This window comes from Kwoniella dendrophila, chromosome 7 (genome assembly GCF_036810415.1).
Source record: "Kwoniella dendrophila CBS 6074 chromosome 7, complete sequence".
Lineage (NCBI taxonomy): Eukaryota > Fungi > Basidiomycota > Tremellomycetes > Tremellales > Cryptococcaceae > Kwoniella > Kwoniella dendrophila.
The window spans coordinates 872,290-898,335 of record NC_089482.1 but is presented as its reverse complement, the minus strand read 5'-3'; the positions used below and the strand labels follow the sequence as shown (position 1 = coordinate 898,335).

Sequence of the window (26,046 nt, the reverse complement as noted above, 5' to 3'; positions counted from 1 at the left end):
TTTGATCACCATTCAATTGCAAACAATAGCAAACGAATAAGTATTGTTCACTAACGTGAACATGTGAGACAAGCAAGTGCGTAAGACGTTATGAATTCTATGATAATTTCGTGTAGACTTATATACAGGTGAACGTGAGATATATATAATGCAAATAATAAATAAAGAAAACTAAGCAGGTAAGGCAAAATATAGGTTGTGTAAAGATAACAAAGAAAGCAAGAGGTTGGTTTGCCTATGTTATTTTCGCTTTCCGACATTTCTCTTTGATACCAGAATTCTGTATTTAAAGAGTAAAGAGAGAGGAGGGAGGCAGAGTCAGTTTCGTGGGAAGCACAGAAAGAAAAGCGGAAATGTAGACTAGATCTTACTCAAAATGTCTTGGAATTTGAGTATGAGAAGGAAAAGAAAAGAAAAGAAAAATATATAAGCAAATGTCCAAATTCAATTTAATCTAAATTGATAAATTGATAAAAAAAAAAAAAAAAAAAAAAAAATATGAATGATAAACAAGTAGTAAAAAAAAAAAAAAATAAAGAATAAAAAGAAGAATATGTTATTTTTATGATATATTTGAATTTGTCATTATCTACTGTATACATGATATCGGTATATGTCGCGAATGTGGGTTGTGTGGTTATTGAAAATCGTTGGTTCCAGCCAACAAAACGTTCTGACTACTTTTACTTCTGGCAAATCTCTTCTCTTCTGTGCCTATGTATGAATCTTCTTTCTTCTGCTTCTTCTTCTTGCTCCGTCTTCCTTTTAATCTAATCTAAAATTTGGTCTAACTTGTGGATTAGGTAAAGTAACATGTTGATTATCATTAATCATTGACATTTGATTTTGGTTTTGATTTGTTAAACCACCATAAGGTTCTTGACCAATGTGGTTATTATTATCATTATCATCATCTTCAACTAAATCATTTATATTTGATCCTAAATGTGGTGAATAATGTTGTAAAGGTGGTGGTAAAGAAGTATAATTATCATGATCATCATGACTATTTACTTCATTTGAATTTTGAAATTGATGTTGTTGGTTTCCTCCTCCACCATAACCAAGATCTTGCTCATGATCACCAATAGATAATTTTTCATTATAATCATCTTCTAATGATGAAGTTGCACCGAATGATGAACCATTCAAAGCCATTACTTGAGATCCTCCCCCCATATTTGGATGTACGTTAGAGGAAGGTGGAGGAGCGAAAATTGATGAAGAATTTGATAATGATCTAGATAATGGATTAGTTTCAAATCCATGTTGTCCAGTTTGTCTTGCTGGTAATGCATGATGAGCGTCTGAATCCCCGTGTCTATTAAGTTCTGGCCTATAAATCGAAATAGTACCAATGACGTTAGCTTATTTGAGAAGAGAGCAACTTTTTCACGTTCTTCCATCCATGTGAATGGAAAAAATTACTCACCATCTAATAGCTTCATCTTCATCACTTGTTCTTCTTTTCATTCTCCAAACTGCAAAGGCAATTAAAGCTATAACAACTACACCGACACCAACACTTATACCAATTATAGCTGGAGTAGGAATTGAATCTCCATCATCTTTAGGTTTAGCTGATGATGTTGCTGAATTTGTTGATTGTTCTGCTGAAGCTGATGCAGTTAAGAAAACTGTAACTAATTGTGTTTGACCTGCTGCATCTGTTGTATATTGTATAGAGCTAAAGAAAAAATACCAAAGAAGTAAGTAAACAAATTGATATGGACTTGATATCGTATGCTAAATCACGAAAAGCGATAGTTTGATTTGACTTACGCAGCAGATGATTCAGGTGTTGATGAACTACTCTCAGAAGAAGTTGCAGTCACAACTGATGTTGAATTTGCTGTTGTAGTTAAATTAGCTGATGCTTGTGCTATTGTAGAAGCTATATGAAAGTACAATAAATCAGTACTCTTACTTTCCTTTAGAATCTCGCTGTAATATGGCAATAAAGAAATTGTGAAAGAATTAAAAGTAAAAACTTACATGCTACGATTGATCCACTTACAGCACCAGAAGAAACAATAGAAGGAGATCCTGCAGGTAAAGAAGTAGTTTGACCAGTTAAAGCTGTAGTAGTTAAATGTGATGTAGCTGCCGTTGTAGTATTATTATCTTTATCATCATCGTCATCATCAACATCTTTGTTTTTACTTGTTGTTGCTGAAGTAGTGGTTGCCGATGTAGTTGGAGGTGTTATTGTTGATTTGGCTGCAGTTGCTGTAGTTGATGAGATTACAGCCTATGAGATATATAAGTTAACGATATGACATTTCAAATATAATATGGATATATGAAGGTGATTATATACTTACAGAAGTAGAATCTTCACCCATCAAACCACCTAATAAACCTGCACTATGTTGTCTTTCCATTATATTATGTCTGTTCTCTGATCTTGAATTCACATTTCTAAGCGAATTGTTACTCCTTCTTCCATGACGCCCAGGTGCAACTCCTACTCCATGTGTATGAGCAAGTGTTAATGGTAACAACAGTATTGGAAATGTTGTTGATACCTTCATTTTTGTTTAATAGCTCTTTCTGATGGTCTGGTGATGATGAAGGTATCAAAAATACAGCGGCAGATTGCTGAAGTGTAGGAATGAAGGTTGTTTATTGCGGAATGATTATCGTATTTCAATCTGAGGATTTAGCTGTGTAAAGGAGTGTTCAACAGTTGGATTGTACCTAGCACCCCCTTGATTGACGCTATGATCCTTTGATATCTTTGGTGTTGTAATAGTAGTATCTAGTATAAGTGCATCTAAATGAATGTATGGGTGACGATAATGCTGATGATATCCATAGACGAGGTGTATTCTTAGTTATCCAGTAAATGAAGAATATCCCCGTCGAGTCTACTTGTTTATCGATATTTGATTAATGTTTGAGAAAGATGGCTATGTGAGGTTGTTTGTGAAAAGTCGAAGAGAAAAGAGTATAAAGGGTTTGGCCTAATTTGATGTTTTGCGTTAAAATCGATTTTGAAAATAACTGCAACTGATAGAATTTAGCCTTTTTTTCTTTCTTGATGATTTTATCGTGTATGTATGTATGTTATTGTATATCGTCTTTAAAAGAATGTATAAAGGTCAAGTATGTAAGTGTAATGCGATGTATGTATGTATTTTAGTTTTAATGATTGAAGTGATACTGAATGAAAAGATGAAGAGATGATATATGAAAGGAAGATTGGTAAATGGGATGAGTGAATGAAAGGTCAATGCAAAAAACCCTTGTATCTATTTTAGCTGTTTCGTATTTTTCAGTCTAAAGTGTGACCGAAAAAAAAGCGTGGTAAAATCGTGCTAAATAAGATAATAATATTAACATAATAAATGATCTAGAGCACAGATCGGCTGGTCACTCTGATTGATTGTCAGGCAATCATCAGTCCTTTCAATCCCTTCAATCCACCACTACCACTGATCAAACCATTTGGATCTCGGAAATCCATGGAGGAAGATGCATAAATCTCTTTCTACTTTCAAGAGTCTAGACTTGACTTTGATAGAAAAGGATGACGATGATGCACAGTTGTACATATAAGCGCAATCAGAACCTAGTGTTTGTGAAAATATGGCCAAGAATGAAATGAAATGAAATGATCCATTCTATGAGTTTATGATTTTTCTTCGTAAAAGCCCTCGTTTCAGGTTTAACAGTGTAGTATGCACATTTCGAACCAAACAAACAAAAACAAAACAAGAGAGGTAAACAACCCCCTTTTACTGATTACTTGTAACCCCTGAACTACCCCTAATATGCCACGTGCCAACAAACAGGTGCCCCTCAATCTCTCTTTCTGTAGATACAGATTGAATTGTACGCCTATTTGCCGTAGACGCGTTGCATGCCTTTTCTAGGAAGCAGACGAGACCCCGGTTCCGGTGGAGGAAGACAAGGAGGATTCACGCGTTCAATTGATGTTGTAATTTAATTTAATGTTGTCGAAAACAGTGTTTATCTGAACTTCAAAAGGCATGATTATAAGCTAACATTTGATTTGTATATCAAGGCTAAGCTTGCAAAAGACTCTTTTTCGAACAAGTATCATGCCACCTCGAAAATCATTACCAGCACATATACATACTTCTACACCAACTCGATCATCTAGAAATTCTGATATTAAATCTCAAAGTCAAAGTACTCTGAAAAAATCAAGATCAAAGCGAGAACAGATAATAGGAAGTTCACCTGATCCTATAGCTTTAAGACCTAGTCAAAATCAAAGTTTTACTTCTGTAACTAAACTTCAAGATGGAGCAGATACAGAATCAGAAGTAGAATTAGAGGAAGAAAAGTCAAATCGTACAAATGATAAGGAGCATAACGAAGATGTAAATAAGGAGAATGAAGAAGGAACAGGAGAAGTTGATCCAGAAAAAGAAATTGAAGCATGGCAAGATTTTGCTGCTGATCACTATGAGATGGTGGAACAGTTACCTTTAGAATTACATAGGAATTTTAGATTGTTAAGGGAATTAGATGATGGTTGTTTAGGTAAGTTGTATTGTTTCCCCTCTATCTCATCATGTCGATGTTCTACCATCTATATCGAAGTACAAATGAAAACTGATCATTGGTATTATTCTTGCTACGGACATATACACAGCTCAAATACAACGTCTACATGAACTGACAAGACATTATATTAATGAGAGACTTGAATTGGAAAAACAACTCAATCAAAAAAATCAAAGTAATACTGTTATCGCTGAGATGGAAACGAATGAACAAGATGACAATGTACCATCTGTACATGATAATGATGAGAACAACGAGAACGACATAGAAATGAAAGATGCAACAGGCGATGAAAACCAGAAACCCCGAGATGATAACAACGAAGAAATCGGTAAACATGCTAAAGAAGCTAAAATGGATGAAAAACAGGATAAAGATTTGATTGACGGCAAACAAATTACAGAAGGTATACCGGAATCAGATGGTCAAGGCGGTTTGTTCATATCATTACCTAAACAAAACGATATGAACGGTACCAATCAGGAAGAGGGAGCTCAAGTTCTACCTAGATTAGCATTTCCTGCAAATGATACTAATGGACAAGATAATATCATTCCTAAAGATGTTCAAATACCCCATGAGGGAAAAATGGAGATATCAAACGAACAGAATAATAAAGCCGTCCAGGTATCGCAATCACCGACTGTGCAAGGATCAGGTCGGCCATATGACAAAATTGATCAAGCTGAAATAACGCAGACTCAGCAGAATGATGGAAATAACGATACCATTAAAAAACGAAAAAGGCCTGATGGACCGCATGCCCATTTACCTGAGATAGCAAGATTATCAAGAGAAGTAGTTAGAACAGCTGAGGAAAAAGTCGCTGTTGCTGTTGGAGCTTACAATGCTGTAAGCAATTTCATGAATACCACTTTGGGATAATGTTACGATTCTGCTGCGTGATCAACCAAGAACTAATAACTGCAATAATCCTTTTTTCCTAGATTGATCGGCATATTAGAGCATTAGATTCAGCTTTAACAGCTCAAGAAGCTTCAATCTTACTTGGATTAAGACCATCTACATTACCTTCGACAAATGTTGATGATGCATTAAATTTAGTTGGTGATTTGAATGTTTTACCTGAGGATTCTGCTTTAGTCCAAGGTGGAGAAGAAGATGAAGAAGAAATGACTTTAGGTTTACCTGGTAGAGGAAATGGAAATAAAAGGGGGAGAGGAGGTAGAAGGGGAAGAAAAGGTAAAAGGGGTAATAACAGACAGATTACAGAGGATAAATCGAAAGATGGCGATAATAACCAACAAGCTCATGATATATTGAATCAATCTTGGAGTATACCTGCTGATCCGTAAGTCTGAATTTGGTATTAGTATAATGTCAGCCGCCTATAGAAGGATATTGAACTGATATATCCACTTATTTTTATGATCTCGTAGTAATGAACCCAGATATTGTTATTGTGAACAAGTTTCTTATGGCGAAATGGTAGGATGTGATGTAAGTTCAACTAATTCTAGGCTCAAAATCACATATGACGAATGATGATCACTAATCTAAATCCATGTTCTTGTTAATCGCAGAACGATGAATGTCCGATAGAATGGTTCCATTTAGCTTGTGTAGGATTACAAGCACCTCCAACAGGTAAATGGTGGTGTAAAATATGTTTACCAAAATTCGGTCTAGGTAAAGGAGGTAGTAGTACTACAGGTAAAGTAGGTAATAAAAACATCAGTGGTCATCTATCAAGCAATAAAAAGAAGAGATAAAAATCTCTACTACATCGAGTTGTAGAAGCTTTCTATGAAAAAGGTTTTCATGTTGTACGCAAGGTTACTTGTACCCAGATTCCAGAGAGGATTTCAAAATGAGCGCAATAACGTCTTGAACATTAACGTCTCTCCACTGTCGTTTTTTACCAACACCGTTGATTGTCGTTATCAGTAAGATCCCTGTTCACACCAACAAATATAGTACTTCTTCTTCTGAATAGACACTTCTTCAATTTCGAGCTCCGTTGAGACAAATAAAAAACCAAAAACTACAGCACCCGGGATTCCCAAGTGGTCCCCCACCTTGGTACTAACCGAGCGATAGGTAACTTAATTGCGCCGAGCAGACGAGAGGCGATGTTTTATACCTTCTATGGCCGTAGATGGAAAACACGTCTTGTGCGTTTGAATCAACCCGACATGTGCAGGATCATATGGACTCTTATAGACTGAATGGGCCGGTGGAAACTCCTGATATAAAGTATATATTGTACCGCCATCACAAGTACGTAGCCATTTATAGGCGGGTTGCACGAGTAGAAGTGAATTTTGAGTTAAGAGTACGCACAGACGAAATCAGGTTTACTGTAGTAAGGGTTTAAAGAAACGCCACTGTCGATCCCGTCAAAGGGTTTCCTGCATTTTTCCTGCGATTCTCATGTGCGCGTCCAACTCCTGTATACAGTGAGTACATCTTCATATTGATGTATGAAGACCACCCTAAACATGTATAACCAAGACATCTATAGCCATCCCGTATCTTTTAGATTGGATACCCGTTGAAAGCTGTGTCTTGTACATTCCGTTAGCAACATTTCAAACTTTCGCTAATGTAAGGTTATTCAGTTAGTTCCGTCGTTGAATGAAGCCAAAAAACGCGAACTAACGTGGTTATTATTGCGTTATTGCTTTCATGATAGATTTGCCATTCACATCCGTAAATGAGAAGCTACATCATCCAATTATTGAGATCATACCATAGTAGTACAATCAAAGAATAAAAGGAACACTTCCTTTGGAAATTGTAGCTCAGTCTAGATTACTTGATACTTGATTTAAGACTTCACGTTCATCCTGAATACCAACCCCCCCATCTCTGTTCTTTTGTAACACTATATTCGAGACATGATGGCATCGTTGAATAGACGCGAATACATGGTTGAGACATGTAATCTGTAGTAATCAATTTCAATTTTTGTATTCAAACTGAACGAATGAATGAATGAAATGTGATAAATTCGAATTACGACTGAAAACCAAGCCACGATGATATCTATCTGATGATTCACATTTTATCCTGAATCCCCTTATCCCGGCTCCGGAACGAGGGTACGAAAAGTATAGAAAAAAAACCCTTAGTATCATGAAAAAGATAATCAGGAACCATGAAAGATGATTCAGCATAACTGTAGTAAGGTAGTAGAGTTAAATGAAATTTTGTATCATCATCATCATTATTATCATCATCCATGTTCATACAGACTGCACACTACTCAAACTGAATCAAAATTATGTATGTACAGTACTCGGTCATAATCAATGTTCTTATCTAATGAAAGAGTATCCTGAACATAACTTTTATTTCCTATCCATTTGAACGTTATTATCTTTTTGTATGCTTTAGCCAAAAATGATCTTTAGTTGAATCACAAGAATAAACTAAATAGATTTCTTTACACGAAAAAGGCTGTTCGAATCTTGAACTTTGCTTTCTTTCTTTTCTTTCTTGATTCTTCCTTCTTCCTTTTCCAACTCTGTTCTTCTCTCTCAAAAAAAGATTCACAAACCTCTTTCACCCGTTTATATGTTTATTCCGAGTCGAATCATCAAGCCTACATCACCATCAAGTGAAATATATCTATATCTACTTCAACTTTCATTCTAAGGTATCAAATCTTAAAGAACTCATGGAAAAATATTAGATACCGGGTTCCTCTTTCATTCAAGGAACCACTAAACTAGAAATAAGCTATAATTTATCAAACTGGTACGGTACGCGTACGGTACATTCGGGAACGATCGATAAGCACTAGTAGTAGGGTTAATCAGCCCGGTAAGTCACATTTCCCGTCCTTCATCCTATAAACCTTATCTTTTCTCTTATTCATCATCACCCATTTATTCATGCATTCATCAGTCATACATATGTGAACATATATATACATATACATGACAAGAGAAACATGGCGACGAATCGATGCATTGATGACTCGCAAAAATACCACTTGAACTATATCTGATTGTGCCAATCTTGCTAATATGATTGATCTTCCAGACCGAATATAGCAGTATTTCAATAATCAAATCCTTTTTCGTTGAATTGAGCAGTGGACAAATACCTGGATAGTGATATATCAACCGATCTACAAGACATCCTTCAACAGTCAATATCTATCAAGATGTCCCAACCTACATCACCAGTTCTAAGGAACTCTTCTTTCTCTCATTTAGATTGTTTCGCAAGTTCAAGTAAAATACCAAGTGATAGAACATCAACAACGATAAAGGACTATCCGATATTCACATTGCATTTGACAAGCTCACCATCCAACAGTCCGTCTGGCTCCTCAGCATATCCATACTCTTACTCTCCTACTTTGATATCGACTCCCGATAGAGGTAGATCATCTTCACCCTGTTCTTCTATATCAATAACCAATAGTGAACGCGAGCTATATCCGTCAGACGAGATACACATCGAATTAGGTTCACCTCAAGTTTTATCATCACCTAAATTAGGTGTAAAAAGAGATAGTAAAAGTAGTTTGTCAGCTAGAAAATCAATTCAATTTGGTAAAGATAAACATTCAAGCACATCACCCTCTTCGCCATCATCATCATTATCGTCATCATCACCCAAAAAATCGTCATCTGTTTCAACAGCAGTCAATTGGGCTAGACCTTTAAGGGTAACAAAGGAAAAAGACTCAAAACAAGATCAATTGCAGGAATCAATTGCATCAAGTGAGTTTTTGCTTTTCCTTTTATTGTCCAAACAAGATGTCCATACTTTATTACATCAGCAATCGCCCTTTACTACCTCTCTTTGAACATCTATTTTCGTTTCTTTCCCAATTTCGGTTCACATTATTATATTTAGCATTTATGTTGTCTGTCTAAGTTAAAATGCTAATTATAAGAATCGTAGTGAGGATATTCGGTGCATCATTACAAAAGAGTCGTCGTTTGAACAACAAAACTCCTACTGAAGACCTCTCTGCGACTGCTACAGCATCACCATGTTCTTCATCAGATGACGAAGATTCTATATCATCTAGTCCAATCACACCTTCAACAGATATCAATGATAATATAAAAGATTTACAGATAGAATCTAGAGGATGGAGTGTATTTGGATCTTCGGCAAAAGGTTTAGGTGTTAGTGGAGTAGCAGAATGGGATACACCAGTTTGTACTCCAATAAGAGAATTATCTTTAGAAGAAACCCTACCTCAATTCGATTTTAGTCACATCATTCCAATCACCATTCCTTCTTCAACTTCTTCCTCGTCTTTGGCTTCTTCCTCCATAACTCCTCCACCTATTCCCAAAAAGGGATCCTCATCATCGTCAACATCAGCAGCCACTTTACCCAGATCTGTATCTAAACCTGTATTGAAACAATCGTCTACAACTATGAATCTATCTTCAATAGCGGACTCTCCATTGAGTTGCTGCAATCCTCGCATATTAGCTACATCACAATCATTAAATTCATTTTCATCACCTTCAAATTTAGCTGAATTAAGGAATCTGAGACAAGCAGCTATAGTTTTAGAGAATGAAGCTAGAAAACCTATACCTATCAATAGTGGATCTACAACTACTACAGCTGTAACCAAAGAAAATCCAAGAGAAAGGAAAATCAAGAGAAAAGCCGTACCTAGTATAGCTGAATCTGATATAATAGATTATTATTCTACTTCTTCTTCTTCTTGCGCAAATTCAACGTCATCCTCTTCTTCACCTTCATCTTCTTTAGCTACACCAACTTCATCCATACAAATTTCATCTTCACCTGAAAGTATATTAGCTTCATCATCGTCATCTTTATCATCGTCTTCATCTATAGATCAGAAACAACGAAGAAGAAATTCAGCGATTGATCAAATTCTGATACCTAGACAATTACCTGGAATGGGTATGGGTAATTCGATATTCAATAAACATAGACAATTATATCAGAATCATTTAGCTACTAGATCAGTTATCGAGATTTCACCTAGATTAAATAAAACTTTACCTACTTTTGATGAAAATGAAGTTATAATTATACCTAGAATCAATTCTTCACCACCCTTAACATCTTCACCTAGTAAAGCACAATTTTGTAAAAATAAGTTTGATAGTAATTTAATATTAAAAGAAGGTATTAATCTCTCTTCTACATCTACATCTTCATCGATGTATGAAAATGAAGATTCATCATTACAACCTATAACAACACCAAATTCAAAATCAAATTCAATTTCAAATTCATCATCTTTAAGTGCAAGTCAAACTGAATATTTCTTAAATTCAGTTGAAAACGCTTTTAAGAAATTGGAATTTGAAAGAGCTGAAATATCACAACAAAAAAGTTCAAACCTCATCATAGGATCAAAAGAAAAAGAAAGTAAACATAAAAGAGGATTTTCAAGATTTTTAGGTAAAAAAGAGTAACTCCACAAGTATACTACCTAAAGACGAGTAGAAAACAAGTCCCGAAAATCTGTATATATACATAAACTGTAGAGTAAATACCATAAATGTTTTATAATATCACACAAATCGCACAAGATATACCATATATCTCTTGTACCCACAGAGGATGAACAAATGTAGTCAATCATTATATTGCATGCCTCACTACTACTTTGGTGAAGACTAAAGTATGGTTATTGCGGTGACCGTTATCTCGATTGAACGGTCTTATCTCCGTAAATCCGGATTCTCAGCGAGATCGGCGGCCGAGAAACTTCTATCTCCTTTGGTACCTGTACCTATTAATCAAAGATACATGCAGCAATTCGGACCATCTTTGCGAAGAATTATTGTGCTCGCTTCTGTTACTGACCAGACTATTAGTTATATTGCATGAGGCCAGGATGAGAAGAAGGAATTGGAAATTCAGTTGCTTTAATAGTAAGAATGGCAGTGCTAAGCGACGGAGAGGGAATGGGGAACAAGGCACCGCTTCTACAATCGTATGCCAAGAGAAGGAGAAGGAGAAGGGGAATTTTCTGTGCGATGTTTGATGAGATGAAGTTGTATGCATGTGAGCGATAGGATGAGTCCTATAAGGAATGTTGTCAGATATCAATTGTTATTATGCGATTATAGCAATTTAGATAACTTGTGTATCTAGCAGATAAGGAAGAGAGATCGAGTCTAAGATAAAGAGATAAATTAAATTGATATGCTAAGCGTGGTGTGCATGCATACTTTGGCAAGATTAAATAGATTTACAGGTCCGATGATTGGCATATGATGTTCAAACGTAAAAGCAATATTTCAGATGTATGGTATGTAGACCGCTTGCATAATGGGTCGATTGCAAAAGTTACGATCGATGATTACGCTTTTTATTTTTCCCTTTGCATTATTGTACAGTCTGCATGCGGCTATGAGATACAAAGGCGTTTCTTTGGAGCTTTTGCCGTTTTACCGTAAAGAGCCAGCTATGGTGAAGGATAACCGAGAAGAATTATCCTTACTTTTTTAGCCCATGGCGCCCTTGAAAGCAAAACGTGAGAAATCAAGGTATACTTGTATAGACGCTGACGTTGTAAAAATAGTAGTTGATCACAAAAACAATAAGGGAATGATCAAAGAGAGGAACCACTAAAAAAATAATTGGAATAATCCGAGAAATACGTCGTACAAAAACTTTACACAAAGAAGGGCAATAGGAAGATGGTTAATATATATGTTGGAACAAACATACGAATGTAATGATATTTTGGAAAGACAAGGAATCTATCTATTTATCTACATAATAACTAATCTTGTTGATATACACACTTCATCATCTTCAGATATCTTGACCATTATAATGAGAACACTAGAACACTCTCAAACATTGTAGATCATCAATCCAACCATCATCCCCTTCTGTGTAATCTCAATTTTCAATAAGAAAAGGTTAAACTCAAAAAAAAAAAAGCGAATCACCTACGTACGCCAAATCGAACAAAGTGCTATAGAAAATCAATAACGAAACATACAGATCAATGATCAACTGAAAAATCATAGAAAAAAATACAAAAACACTTGTAACCCAAAAAAGTGTGATCGAGATTTAACCTATTTTTTTTAACCCATTATTCGTAACTTATCTATAATTCTATAATCAAAATCCATTTTATGAACATTACTTCAACAAATTTATACATCACATAGCAGGAAACATCATATGGGATAAGTGCTTAACAGTTCTTCAATAACAATTACACACTATACATACAGCTTAAATTCAGAACAAGCAGTGGAAATTGGATGAGGTGGATGTAGGATTCAAGCATAACATCAAACAACAATATGTCAATATCTTCGACATCGTCATCATCTTCACCCTCCGTTTTAGGACCAAATGTTCCTGTAAGTTTATTTCTTTCATTACGATTTGTTCATGCATTTATACATACAATATCCCTTTTCAATTACCGTCTCATGCATCGGGAAGCATAATGATCAATTTCTGTGCTGAGATACCTGTAATTCATATAGCGAGTTGGAAGTATAAGATGTTACTGGGCTTTATTAACACCACATTATACACCACTACCACCGAATCCAGATGGAACGCCTTCGACAGGATCAAAATTAGAACTCAGATTCGTGCATCCAGATCCGATGCTAGGTTACCATTTATCAAAGCAGAAATTGAGCATGATGGGTAGAAGTGTGATTGAGTTTATACATCCAGGAGAAAGAGAACGTAAGTCTTGCCTTGTGAAAAGCCCATCTTGTCTGCCTTACGTACAGGTTGAAGGACAACATGACAATGAGACTTCAGACTGACTATGTAAATTATTCTAGAGGCCCGAAGGGATCTTACTAGTGCTATAGCTGCAGATGATCTTCAGGGGAGTGTCACAAGGTGAGTCAAGATCGCAAGGATATCTAAGTTAGTTAGTCATAAAGGGACAATGACTGATAAATTTGCTCGGTCCTCTCAACTATCAAAAACCCATTCTCCTTACACAAACCACCATGATCTGATACACCTTCATACATGATAAATCCGCTCAATTTATTCTCGCTCTCAATGAATACCTCCAGAGTACGATTTGCTCGATTATCTCGAATACGGACAATCTTAGGTTGTCCACCAGAAGAAAATGATTTTCCAGATGATGCAGAGAAATTTGCAGAAGATGATGAATATTTGATATTGGATTTAGTTCTAAATTGGGTAGCAGATGGATTATTGCTGGCTTTCTTTCATGCTATAAAGGATAAAGATCCAGTAGCCAATAATGATCCTAGACTATCACATGAGGAATGGACAAATTGGTGTGGAACAAAAGTTATGCCAGAAGAGGTGAGTAATGACATTTCCAATCATTCAACTTCATCAAACTAGACGAGCTGATAATCTCTTTCATATCTAGCAAATCGATATACTTCATCGAAATATCACAGAAAACATACGGTCTTCTCCTGCATCGAATTGTCCTCCATCCCGTGTCTTCCAACTACATTACACTGCACCTTCACCTGATCCTACAATACCTTCCTCTTCACCTCACCTGATATTCTCATGGCCACCGCCCAGACCTACAGGAGTTAAAGTAGAACCGGATGGGAAATACAACGCAGCTGAATATTGCGAATTAATGAAAGGTGTAGATATGGATCCTTCACAACTAAATGCTGGACCAGGAGAATTAAGGACAAACTGTACAACACGTTATGGTGCTCAACATTCAATAACGACAGAAGGTGTTTACCGACATGTCACCAGTGTTTTCATCCCTTATGGTAATCTCATCTTCGCCTGTTTTCAGACTACCAGCATGTATGAGTTACCTGCAGCAAGAAATGGAAATTCAAATTATCCTCATTTAGCCAGTCCAACTTTAGGAAATGACTATCTCACTTCAATACCGTCAAATACCACTGGATCATCATCTGGAGGAATACCGACAGATTCCCATACATCTCAAACATATCCTCCGCAACCCACTATACAGACAACAGCAGCATGGGCACATGCTGATCCTCACGCTTTACCACCACGTCAGGGGACAGAATGGGAATCTGGACCTTCTACAGGACATTATATACCGAATCAGAATCATGGACAAACACATTCTTCAGCCAGAGACTTAAGTTACATAACACCTTCTTCTTCATCTACAACACCTTATCCACATTCTCACGCCCATCAGCAGCAGCAGCAGCAGCATCCTCATTATCCACATGACCATCATCATTTACAATCTTCAATCCACCATAATGGTATACCACTTTCAGCTCCAATGACTTCAGGACATCTTTCATCGGGACCTAGTCCACCTTCTTTGCATAATGGACATGGACATCCAATGAGTAATGGTGGAGGAGGAAGTAATAATGGTTCATCATCAAATTCATCACGTCCTTTAGTTAGACCACCAGGAAATGTTGAATGTTGTGTAATGTGCGGTATAAGAGAAAGTCCAGAATGGAGAAGAAATGAAAGTGGAATAAAGGATTTATGTAATGCGTGAGTATTCTATTTTGCTATTGCACTGATTTTGAACCCCGTTTCGTCAATCATGATCATTCGGGTTTTTTCTCTCGAGAGAACGTAAGGTCAGTTGCTGATAAGATATTTCAATTCTGCGCGTATAGATGTGGTTTGAGATTAGCTAGACAAGTGGCGAAAAGAGAAGGTAGACAAAAACCAAGAAAGAAAAAAGATAGTACAGGTGCAATTGGATCTAATGGTAATTGTGTAAGAGGTGAAAGTGCAACGAAAGATGCTTATGGTATATGACCATAATCAATAAACGAAGAGAGAAAAGAAGCTCCTATAATACTGTAAATCAAGATAACCTCAGTGCTAGATCATAGTCATCTAGCAAGACCAGTAATGAATTGATGATCTGGTTTATTTTCACTCAAGAACAACTGCTAAACAATAGTCTAACCACTGCGTAATCTCATACATCCAATTAATGTGATGCTTAACCAAGTCTGATCAGTACTTAGTTTGATCAGTAGTTGCTAGTCTCATGCTGTTTCACCGATTGTTTAACTAAACTCCTGCGTAATAACGCGTTGCTCGTTGACTTATACACATTAACTAGGCCTATAAGGACATATGACGCTCCGCAAGACATTGATGATGTACCCCGTCGTCAGTAAGTGATCATTCATCGCGACTACATATTGTACTACTACTGTACCACTACCATAGGGTGCTGTTAGTATCGTATGACATAAGTGAGAACCCGAATAAGTCTCGAACTCGCGGTCAAGAGAACCAAACTACGGATGTAAAATAGGGTCACTTTAGTTGGTAAGGGTTGATCGTAAAAACCGGACGTGCCGGAATGTTCCCTGAAGATAGCTTTGATAGCTTTAATTGTTATTCTTCCGAATTGTTTTTGGCTTGAAGGCGTTAGACGCGACTTTCTTTTGTGAAATGTGAATTACAGTATCTCTTTAAGGTGATCATCTCTCATCTCTCACATGGTATTCAAAGAATGAGGGCCTTCAACTTCTTGGCTCATATAAGAAAAACGCGTCGTTAGTCTACTGCAACTAGTTAATGATGGACCGAGATAGTGGTTCTAAGCTTATTGATACCCTCAATGCACCTTACGGTGATCGTAAATCTTTTCTTGGAAGGTGACCCTTACATACGTGCGTCACTTGTCTTGTTTTTTTTTCTGTTTTCTGGTTCATTTGTTTGTTTACGGCTGCAGAAATCAAAAGTCACGAGGGTTTTACTGTACAAAAATCAAGTCTTGGTGTTTATATCACCAAGATATTTTGATTTTGGTAATAATTCATGTCAAAGTTACGAATAACTGTAGGCAGGTAAATTAGTTGGTTTTAATATCTAAATATCTATATTTCCTCTTTTTAACTCTGCTTATAAAACGTATTTCTTTGTTTATTCTTAATTTTGCTTTTCTTCATAAATGCTCTAAAGACTGGGCTTGTTTTACATTGTTTCATTTTTGACTTTTTATTCTTTTCCCTCATTGATTGAGAGACATAAACATACAACGTCAATAACAACACGAAAGCTTTTCACCTTGAAATGAATCTTTAGTACTACTACTATTACTACTATTCAAACTTGATCAACGCTCTTTACTTCAAACCAAACCAAACCAAACCAAACCCTCAATAATCACCTATAGCTATCTTTTTGTGCTCGACGCACTTAACAGTTTAAACAACTACACGCTCTTTTCACCAACGACAAATCGTTATTCAAGTCGACTCCTCTTACACGAGTTTCACATCGCCTAGCGCGTCAAGTATACTCTACCTGCTAAATACAATATCTACACATATAGTGTATATATATGCCATTTCAACTAAATCATAAATCATCAAAAAGTAAATTGAAATCTTCGCCAATTCACGAAACAACCCCTACTCTACCTACCACCTCATTACCCTTATCAACAGATTCGTCGAACAGTCAAAAAGGTTTCAATATGTTTTGGAGAAAGAAATCATCCTCATCTGGATCAGGATCTGGGTCAGGATCAGATAAACCAGGTTCAAATTATCAAAATCAACCTATTGAACCGCCAAGACCAATCTTAAGAATGAATACTGAAGGTCAAGGTGTTTCAAGTATAAGATTTGCAGGTTCATCTAGAAATTTCGATAATAGTACTGTATCAAGTCCCAATCAAGGTTCTTCATCTTCATCTTCACCTAGATCAAATCATTTCCCTCCTCATCCTACGATGCGAACAGTCTCCAGTCCAGCAAGTTATGGTCATAACAACAATGGTAACAATGCTAATCAAGTTGAAGAAATGTCAATCAATCGAGTCAGAACCCAAACTCCTGCTCCGAGAGTCATAGTTTCATCTTATGATTCTTATAATTCACCTAGTCATCCACAACCACATCAAAGAATGGCTTCATACGATTCATCACCACTTTCAATTCAACCTAGAATGATTTCTTCACCTAGAAGATCATCTAGACCAACTTCACCAAGTACATCTTCTTTCGGAGCTAGAACCAGATCAACCACTGAACCTATCCCTACAATCAGATCATACAGTAGCAGTAGTAGTAGTTCAAGCACAAGTAGTCATAATACAAATGGTAGTGATGGAAATAGAAGTCCACTTTCAATGGCTGGACCATTAGAAACTCCACCGATGCCTTCATCACATGTAACAACGCCACCTACAGCATATGTATCTTCTTTCCAATCACGTGCACCACCACCTCCATCACCGTATAGACCAACAAACGAAAGAAGAAGATCATCATTAACTCGTAATTTACCTGAAAATTTACCAAAAATGAATGATTTCGCTCCTGCTCCTATACAAGAAACTTTCTTATCTACAGGTGATAGTAAATCGAGTGTACATACTTTGAATAATGGACCTGATGTACCTATGTTAAATATTATACCTGCCACACCACAAAATCAAAGTGAAGAATTTACTTCAATTTGGGAACAACAATATCCTTCTTCATCTTCCAACTCATCATCTTCTCCAAAAACTGCCACTAAACTAGAAGAAGCTGTTACCATCGCAACCCCGCAAGAAGAAGAAGAAGAAATGGTCAATATATCATTGGATCTTAACTTGAAGACAACTTCAGATTTGGATTTAACCTTAAGCTCAGAACCTAAAAACATACCTTCCATTGATCTCGAACTCGATTTTTCACCTTTTCAACCTTTAGCTGAATTACCAGATACCGATACACCACTAGAAGAAATCTCAGATTTCATAACATCAGAAGATCTTCAGAGAATCGAATTATCCGAAGAAGTACAATATGACTACTCTGAAGAAATGCCAGAAGGAGGTGAAGGAATGATATACGATGAAGAAGATGAAGAGTATGATGAGACTGAAAACGTACCTTCAGAACCATTACCGCCATCACCACCATTCATGTCATATCCTTCTTTACCATCATTATCATCACATTCACATGATCATGAATCAATTAGATCATCTGCATCAGATTGTTCAATGACTACTTCATCATCAATGTCTTCATTAGTTTCTTTCCCTGATGTCGAAGAAGCTTTAGGATCAATGTTGGCTTCTTTATCTGATTCTTCAATGGCTTCAACTGCAATTCAAACTCCAACAAAAGATCAATCTTTAAATAGTGTCTATCACAACAATAGTAATCCTGGTTTAGGTTTAGGTTTAAATCTAGATCATCATCATCATCAATCTTCAACAAATACAGCACCTTTATCTCCACGTAAAAGAGCTCCACCACCTCCACCATTAGACCTAACTAAAACACAGTCTAAAAATCGAAATTCAGCTAATTCTGGATCGATACATTCTGCACCTATAATCAATCATAGAATAGCATTTTATACAACAGCCAAAGCACATCCAAATTCACCTTCATCAGGAATATTCACTTCTTCATCTTCATTAGCTTCTTCAGCTTCATCTTCATCAACAATAAGTTTAACTGAACAACAACAACAAACAAATAGAAAAAGTAATCATTGTTATAGAGATTCAATAAGTTTAACTTCAGAAGCTTCAGATGAAGATTTACATACTGCAAGTATAATTAGTTTAACTCCTATAATACATGGTAATAAAGTTAGAGGTGGGACTTATTCTAAAGATGTATTATCAAAAGAAGAAATCATCGATGAAACTCAACTTCCATATGCTGGTACTGAAGAACAACAACAAGAAGAAGAAGAGATACCTTCGAATTTACTTGGTTTAGGATTAGGTCTAGGTTTAACTTCGGATATAGGTATGGGTTTTAACAGTTCCAGTTTCGGTAGAACTGCTTTTATTGAGCGGCAAGCAGAAGGACACGAACACGAACACGTTGAAGTTGGTTTAGCTCTATAATGATTGGGTTTTCCCACTTTCTCATCTTTTATGGTTTTTGCTTTGTTGTGTGAATCGTTTGTATTTCTATGATAGTGACTCTTTTCCTCAAACACGTTTTAACTTCGATTTACATTTTTATTTTGTTCGTTTGGTTGGGTTGGGACATTTTGTACAGATACTTTTGATTATCTTCGTTATTTAGTTATTTCTTTTGATTGTTTTTTGATTATTATATAACACAATATATCATACATATATACCTATACTTTTGTGAAGTTGCTATTATTATATAAACGATGATTTAGGACACTTGAAGTGATGCCATATATATTATGTTCTCAATTATTGATCGATGCAGCATGTAACAGATATTGCATAAATTGCGAACCCATACAGCATTAAGTATGAGATCACGAAACACACAGTATCTACGAATTTAACACTCTTACATATGAAAGAAGGACCCTTTATAAAGAAAAACATGGAATTATTATAAATGTATTCAGATTAGATTACAGTATATCAGTATAAAACAGTATCTTGGGTAACTGGAAATAAGCATAACGTTCCACTATGTGCAACTCTAAAATAACTAGTTGAAGCTTTTGAATTATTTTCTCGGGATTGGAGTAGGTGGTGTAGTGGGTGCTGGATTACCAAGACAATAATAATATGTATTATAAGGATAAGAAACTGGAATATACCAAGTACCGAAAAAAAGAAAAGAAAGTTGAAGGTCAGTTGAATTATTGAACGATATTTGTTTAACCTGAATTCAGCCGAAAAATGAACAAACTTACTTGTATATGCTGTGACAGGATAGAATATAGTTGATATAGGTGCTGTACTAATTATAGTTCTTGTGACTGTTATATCTGTTATTGTTTCATAGAACGTGTCTATGTATCATCAAGAAATATTCATTTTTGGGGCGACATGAAGAATCATCGTCAGCTATTATAAATCATGCTACTGGACTATACTGTATACACTTGAGGTAAAATAGTATACAGTAGAGTAGTTTTTAGGTAACATGATCCCACTTACCAGTTTCAGTTTCACTTAAAGTTAATAAACAAGTATAATCAGTCGCAGTTTCAGTTGGTGTGGTCGTAGTCGTATCTGTGATAGTATCAGTTATAGTCGTAGTAACAGTTGTACAACTTGTATGAGGTTCATCTTGTCTTCTTCTATTTGGATCTCTTATATGCGGTTTATTTAATGGTAAACCTCTTCTTAACCTTTCTGCATTAGTTAACTCTCTTTCTTTCTCTTTCTTCTGTCCTCTTATTTGTTTATCCTTATTGTCTATTCTCTTATCAAGAGTAGCAATTTTTGTAGGTACTACTGTAGGTGGAGGAGGAGGGGTTATAATGACAAGTGTAGCAGTTGGTGTAGTTGTACAATTCAAAATTACATTAACTGGTAATGTAACCAGTAAAGTATTTGTTGCTACTGTAGTTGGTGCGAGTGTAATTGGTGTTGTTGTTCTTGTCTATAAAAAATCATCATATGAATTCCCTGGTGTTAGCCTGATATGTTATACTATAACCTTATACATTCGTGTTGTGTATCTCTGCGTCCAGTCAATCATGAGAAGAATGTGGCGGTAAAGCACAAGAAACACTCACCGTAGTCGTGGTAGTTGTTGCATGTTCAGCTGTGGCAATAATAGTAACCGTAAGTCACCTCACTATCCTCATACATATATTTGAATTCAATTGCGAATTCATGAAGATTATGAATAAATGATATTGATAATATTGAGAAAAACTTACTAGTGGTTGTAGATTCAGTTGTAGTTTCATAACAATAACTTAAAGTTTCTGTCGTGGTTGTTGTAGTGGTTGGGGCTGTTTCAGTTTCGGTTCTACGATGATACCGAATTATCAGAATAGACAATCGATATCTTTTTTTTGGGAAGAAGAAAAGGGGAAAAGAAAAGTAGAATCATGACATTCCTCGGCGGATGAAAATTCGAGGTAGCTAAATCATCGACTTACGTATAAACATATTCAATTTCAGTGCTTGTCTCGGGACAAGGTGTTAAAGCCTTTACATGATTGAAAGCCAGCGGTATTACTACTATCAAAAGTGATCGAAACAAAGAAGATAACATATTGGAGACTATCAAGCTGATAGGGAACGATATATGGTAAAGCGAAGAATCTTATTTAGTAAAAGATCAATTCTTGGAAGAACCTGAATGTAACGATTTTGTGTGTGACAAACCAACCGATATATATATGTATATAGATATATATATAGACATATATACGAGACAGAGATTACTCTCTCCTCTCTCCCACCAAAGACAAAACTCTTATAAAAGTAGCTTATTTCTATTTCATGGTATCCCTAAATTATAAAAGGACATTATTCATAATGTCAGCTGTTCAGATTACTTTTCGTGATGGCATCAACAGTATGCAAATATTCAGCTTGATCATGTGTTTCCAGAAAACAGTTGGCATCAATCAAAACTTGTTTTTTGCGTTCCTATTGGATATCTTAACCTGAATTGGGTTAACAGGTAAAATCCTCCTACATACCAGAATATTTATATGGAGATTGACCTTAGAGGAGATTGATCATTTTCTTCGCGATCTTGAGCGTGCTGCAATTCAATCATGGTAATTATGTTGGAGATCAATAGAGATTTTTTTTTTTTTTTTTGCGAATGATCTCGGTTCCCTGTACATCTTTCATGATGATCAAAGACGATCACATGATACTCCAGAATCTAGGGCGATCTTTTCGGATCATCAAGAGGAAAGAGGAGATCTCTTGATAATGTATTGTAGAAATACTGTTTTCTATTAGATAACAGATCTTCCGAACATGCGACGATCATTAGTGAGATGCTGCCAAGTATTGAAATCGGGTTATGGTTTGTGCTGATCATCGATATTAACAATGTGCAGTATATCTTCTACAATCGCTAAATTTGGATCATGAAACGTTGATCAGGTCCTCAAATCTCAAAAGTCCGCTCGTTTGGCTTTTAACTCATTCTGCCAGTTGACTGAGTGCAATACTGTATTTCATGTGTCAATACTGTACACACAGCTTAGTCCCTTCAATCTTATCGATATCCGTTTTACGGTTTACAATAACTTGGGTACCTTGACAACTTTGGGAATCCCTTGATACACGATACATTCCAGTATGGTACTTCGTCTTGAAGCTCCTTTGTATGCATAGTGTCGTTTTGGAAAAAAAGAAGAAGGTAGAAAGGATCGTCCTGTACTTATCGTCTTCAATTTGTATAACATCGTCGGTATTTTGTGGATGCCCAATTGGAGATAGAATTATTTTTTGGCGATTATTTTATGCTTTTTCCTTGAGAAGAGAGATACCATGAGTGTCAAATGATTGTTCTAAATCGAATTTCCAAGTCTGCCTAAAATAGCATTACCAATCCAATCTATTCATAAATATCATATATCCCAATCACTTACTTGTACAGTACCAAAAGCCACAATGCAGTTTACCTCATTCAACCTATTCTCCTTCCCATTTTCGATTTCACAAGACTACGATGACGCAAAACCATACGATGTTGCCGTATCTCATTCAACCCTTGACAATAAGGAAGAAGAAGTGAGAGAGGAAGCTGATAGATCCAGCCGGTCAATCCAATCTCCTTAGTAAGTCTCCGACCATTCTCAATTTAAAAACGGTCAATTTCATCTTACTGTATGTGTTGTCTTACTAACCCTTTGACCGTAGTATCGATACATACTTCCCTAAATTGCATTTACTGCCACCTATAATCTCATCTAGTCCGTTGAAACCGATCGTAGGTGAATTGTGGAAAGATGAACCAGCACAAAGCGCATCACTTTTGTCACCTCTGGCTGAGTGAGTAGATCTTCTCCTTCTTCTCTCGTGATGAAGTCCCAGCTAAATCATAAGCCCTTCGTCCACTTAGCGATACTGATAGTATCCAAATCTACTCTTCTTTACCTAGAGATCCTCTACCAATACCAAAACAGAGCGATTCCAGTTTGACTTCATCATCGAAGGACTCGATTAGTACCGCATCATTTCACCAAGTAAATCTTTGTCCTACTAATAACTTCAAGCCTGAACTACTGCAGTTAGCAGTCAACCCTGATTTTCTAGCTCAGAAAGAACTCCATGATGATGGTCGACCTGTTCGAGCGAATTCACTTGACGAGGACGAGGAAACAGACGAAATATTACCTTTTACACCAGGTACACCCAACAAGATGAAAGGGTGGGTAAATCGTATCGAAGCGCACTTCCCTTCTTTGCATGGAACAGAATATCCCAATCAGTCCGACGATGTGAATGGCGTGCACGAACCACCTCACGTGCTCTTTGACCAAAAGAAGAGGGAAAGGGCTGATATCGATGAGAAGATGTCCCAATCTAATGGAGAGACGTTCGGTATCGAAGATGATTACAGGATTTAATGGAAAAAAGCTGGTAACGTTGCAGTTGAAAGGAGAAAACTCTCGTGATAGGGTTTTCCAATAATGTTATTAGTGTATATCTATAGTATGTGCATGGAATTCAGTCGATACATGCCAGTCTTGCTTGGTGATATAGGGATCTTTCTGTACCAAACAACAACGAGAGAGCTGTTCGTTCAAGTTTTTGAAGAGGCTAACTCGTGAGTCCCATCAATCTATTTGTCTATGGCAATATCTCCTCGCCGTTCGAATTGATTTCCGTATTCCCACTTTCTGTTGAGACTGCTTCTTTGTCCTGTGGTGAAGTTGTTGTCGGCTGGGACTGAGCTGCAATAGCTGAAGCTCTTCTATCTCTTTGTACATGTTTAGGTGTCTTCGAGTTGCCAACTATCGGCTGATTGCTGTGATCCTCGTCATCCTTCACAATATCTGCAGTGGTCTTATCTGATTCGTCGTGTTGTTTCTGAGCAGCAGCATATGCTATACTTCCTGGATTATACTGTCGGTTAATCATAGTATTAGCTTCCAATCTGTTTTTGAGTGTAAATCCGTGATCTCAAGCCAAAGTACCTTCTTGAAACGTTCATAATCTTCCACTATGGCTATTCCAACCGTATTCTATATTTAGATTTATGATCAGCTTTTCGTCACAGATTGTACGAGACACAGTAGCTGAGACATACCTTATACAGCTCCACTAATATAGTCTTATCAGGATTTTTCAAATCTACACTATGACCCTTATCTAATTTAGTGACTTCCTCAGCTACAGTATGGATCATTCGCATCCTATCCAATTTTTCGGATTGTCGCGAATTTGTATCAATGGCGAACTGCAGGAATATCGAAATCAAGATTGAGCATGAAATCCAAACAGGTTATCTCATCGTTGAAATGATCCCTTGAGCAGATTCATCCGGTGACTGACCTTTAATGCCTTTCCATCCTCAGTAGTAAACCCATCTTTGACTATCCCTGCAGCCAGTTCCGATAGTTGTTTAACTGTAGCTCCCGACGAGCCATTTATAGGTATTATACGCTTACACCATCTACGGTTTATACTAATTATCAGCTCATCCTCACATTCTGAGTTTATTAAAAGAGAGAGTGAATCAATTGTAGAGAAGAGTGAGATATCTTACTTACTTGAGTTGCGTTTTAGCAGAAGATTCAGCTTGTTCCATTATATGTCTAACTAATTTATGAGGTGATAATGGAGGAAGTACATTGATATGTATGACTATGGCAACGAAGAAAGTCAGCCATTATTTATAGCTCAAGGTCAAGCACCTCGACAGATTCGGATAATCAAGACGACTTACCACAAATGATATCATGATAACATAATTCTGGTTGAAAAATAGGTAAGCTGAGTTTCTCGAACAATGAACAGACATCTAACAGGCAGATTAGTGTGAGATTATGAGATACTCACGAAACCTCTTAGACTTTTTGCTTTGATCCATAGATTCTAAATCTTTCTTCAGCTGAGCTTCAAAATCCAAATGATCATCTCCTTCTCCGTCAATTTCTTCTGATTCGATAGTATCGGGATACAGCTCATCTGCTATCTATAATAAAGTAATCAGTTCATTGCTGTAGGATATTTCCCTTTATACCTTGAGCCGGATTTTAGTACGCTCACTCTCTCAAGATAATCGATCAATTCAGCTTCGGCAGCTCTTTCTTTGTTCTTTACCGTAGTAACGCATATACCAGGAGCCCCAAGTATTTCTGGCTATACATATGTCAGAGGATTAGCTGCTATCTACTTTGATCAAGATTGTTATACTATATACACATACCATAGGTTTACTTCTGTACTTTCCTAGCGGATTCAATTTTGGTTTACCACCATTATCATCGTTATCTACATGTCTAGCTGGTCTATCACTTGATCCACCACCACCACCTCTTCCTCTACCTCTACCTCGACCACCTCCACCTCCTCTTCCACCCCCGTTTTGACCTTGATATTTATAAAATTTATATTTTTGCGTTGAAGGACCTCCTCCTGCTTTTCGCTTTTCACCACCTGATGGTCCTGCTTTATCTGTCATGATGCCGATCGTACTGTTCAAAATTGATGATCACAGCAAGTAAGCTAAACTATGAAATCATTCCTTTATATCTTTAGAGTAGCTTGGGCTTAACGATTTTCACTACCGAGATTTCGGTTGTCACGAGGTACCCACATGGTTCTGACCGGTTTAATTTGCCGTAAACTGTAAACTTGTTTATGGGGTCTCCAAACCAGTCAAAGGCTTCATTCATTCCTTCATTCCTTCATGATTTGTTTTCACACTAATAGTATAT

At 36.5% G+C, this 26,046-nt stretch overlaps 8 protein-coding genes across 8 annotated transcripts; 5 read left to right on the top strand and 3 right to left on the bottom strand.

Moving 5' to 3' along the window:
* Positions 1-765: 765 nt before the first annotated feature.
* L201_005542 (uncharacterized protein) lies at positions 766-2,534 on the bottom strand (the record flags this gene model as incomplete). Its single annotated transcript, XM_066221272.1, has 5 exons — positions 766-1,336; positions 1,433-1,687; positions 1,783-1,894; positions 1,996-2,251; positions 2,325-2,534. The coding sequence occupies 5 exons, from the start codon at positions 2,532-2,534 to the stop codon at positions 766-768; spliced, it is 1,404 nt and encodes a 467-aa protein (XP_066077369.1).
* A 1,533-nt stretch (positions 2,535-4,067) lies between these two features.
* On the top strand, positions 4,068-6,272 carry L201_005541 (uncharacterized protein; the record flags this gene model as incomplete). Its single annotated transcript, XM_066221271.1, has 5 exons — positions 4,068-4,515; positions 4,628-5,391; positions 5,487-5,851; positions 5,940-6,000; positions 6,084-6,272. 5 exons carry the CDS (start codon positions 4,068-4,070, stop codon positions 6,270-6,272), a joined length of 1,827 nt encoding a protein of 608 aa, XP_066077368.1.
* Positions 6,273-8,674: 2,402 nt separating this feature from the next.
* Positions 8,675-10,937, top strand: L201_005540 (uncharacterized protein; the record flags this gene model as incomplete). Its single annotated transcript, XM_066221270.1, has 2 exons — positions 8,675-9,239; positions 9,424-10,937. 2 exons carry the CDS (start codon positions 8,675-8,677, stop codon positions 10,935-10,937), a joined length of 2,079 nt encoding a protein of 692 aa, XP_066077367.1.
* Positions 10,938-12,794: 1,857 nt separating this feature from the next.
* L201_005539 (uncharacterized protein) lies at positions 12,795-15,240 on the top strand (the record flags this gene model as incomplete). Its single annotated transcript, XM_066221269.1, has 6 exons — positions 12,795-12,854; positions 12,984-13,194; positions 13,296-13,356; positions 13,539-13,800; positions 13,871-14,967; positions 15,096-15,240. The coding sequence occupies 6 exons, from the start codon at positions 12,795-12,797 to the stop codon at positions 15,238-15,240; spliced, it is 1,836 nt and encodes a 611-aa protein (XP_066077366.1).
* A 1,546-nt stretch (positions 15,241-16,786) lies between these two features.
* L201_005538 (uncharacterized protein) lies at positions 16,787-19,306 on the top strand (the record flags this gene model as incomplete). Its single annotated transcript, XM_066221268.1, has 2 exons — positions 16,787-17,078; positions 17,127-19,306. The coding sequence occupies 2 exons, from the start codon at positions 16,787-16,789 to the stop codon at positions 19,304-19,306; spliced, it is 2,472 nt and encodes an 823-aa protein (XP_066077365.1).
* Positions 19,307-19,898: 592 nt separating this feature from the next.
* L201_005537 (uncharacterized protein) lies at positions 19,899-21,407 on the bottom strand (the record flags this gene model as incomplete). Its single annotated transcript, XM_066221267.1, has 6 exons — positions 19,899-19,981; positions 20,089-20,187; positions 20,336-20,783; positions 20,920-20,948; positions 21,067-21,158; positions 21,292-21,407. The coding sequence occupies 6 exons, from the start codon at positions 21,405-21,407 to the stop codon at positions 19,899-19,901; spliced, it is 867 nt and encodes a 288-aa protein (XP_066077364.1).
* Positions 21,408-22,771: 1,364 nt separating this feature from the next.
* On the top strand, positions 22,772-23,730 carry L201_005536 (uncharacterized protein; the record flags this gene model as incomplete). The annotated part of the gene is made up of 3 exons (XM_066221266.1): positions 22,772-22,938; positions 23,021-23,152; positions 23,223-23,730. The coding sequence occupies 3 exons, from the start codon at positions 22,772-22,774 to the stop codon at positions 23,728-23,730; spliced, it is 807 nt and encodes a 268-aa protein (XP_066077363.1).
* Positions 23,731-23,953: 223 nt separating this feature from the next.
* Positions 23,954-25,790, bottom strand: L201_005535 (uncharacterized protein; the record flags this gene model as incomplete). The annotated part of the gene is made up of 9 exons (XM_066221265.1): positions 23,954-24,229; positions 24,301-24,348; positions 24,414-24,563; positions 24,659-24,779; positions 24,877-24,970; positions 25,053-25,079; positions 25,166-25,301; positions 25,376-25,468; positions 25,536-25,790. 9 exons carry the CDS (start codon positions 25,788-25,790, stop codon positions 23,954-23,956), a joined length of 1,200 nt encoding a protein of 399 aa, XP_066077362.1.
* Positions 25,791-26,046: the final 256 nt, after the last annotated feature.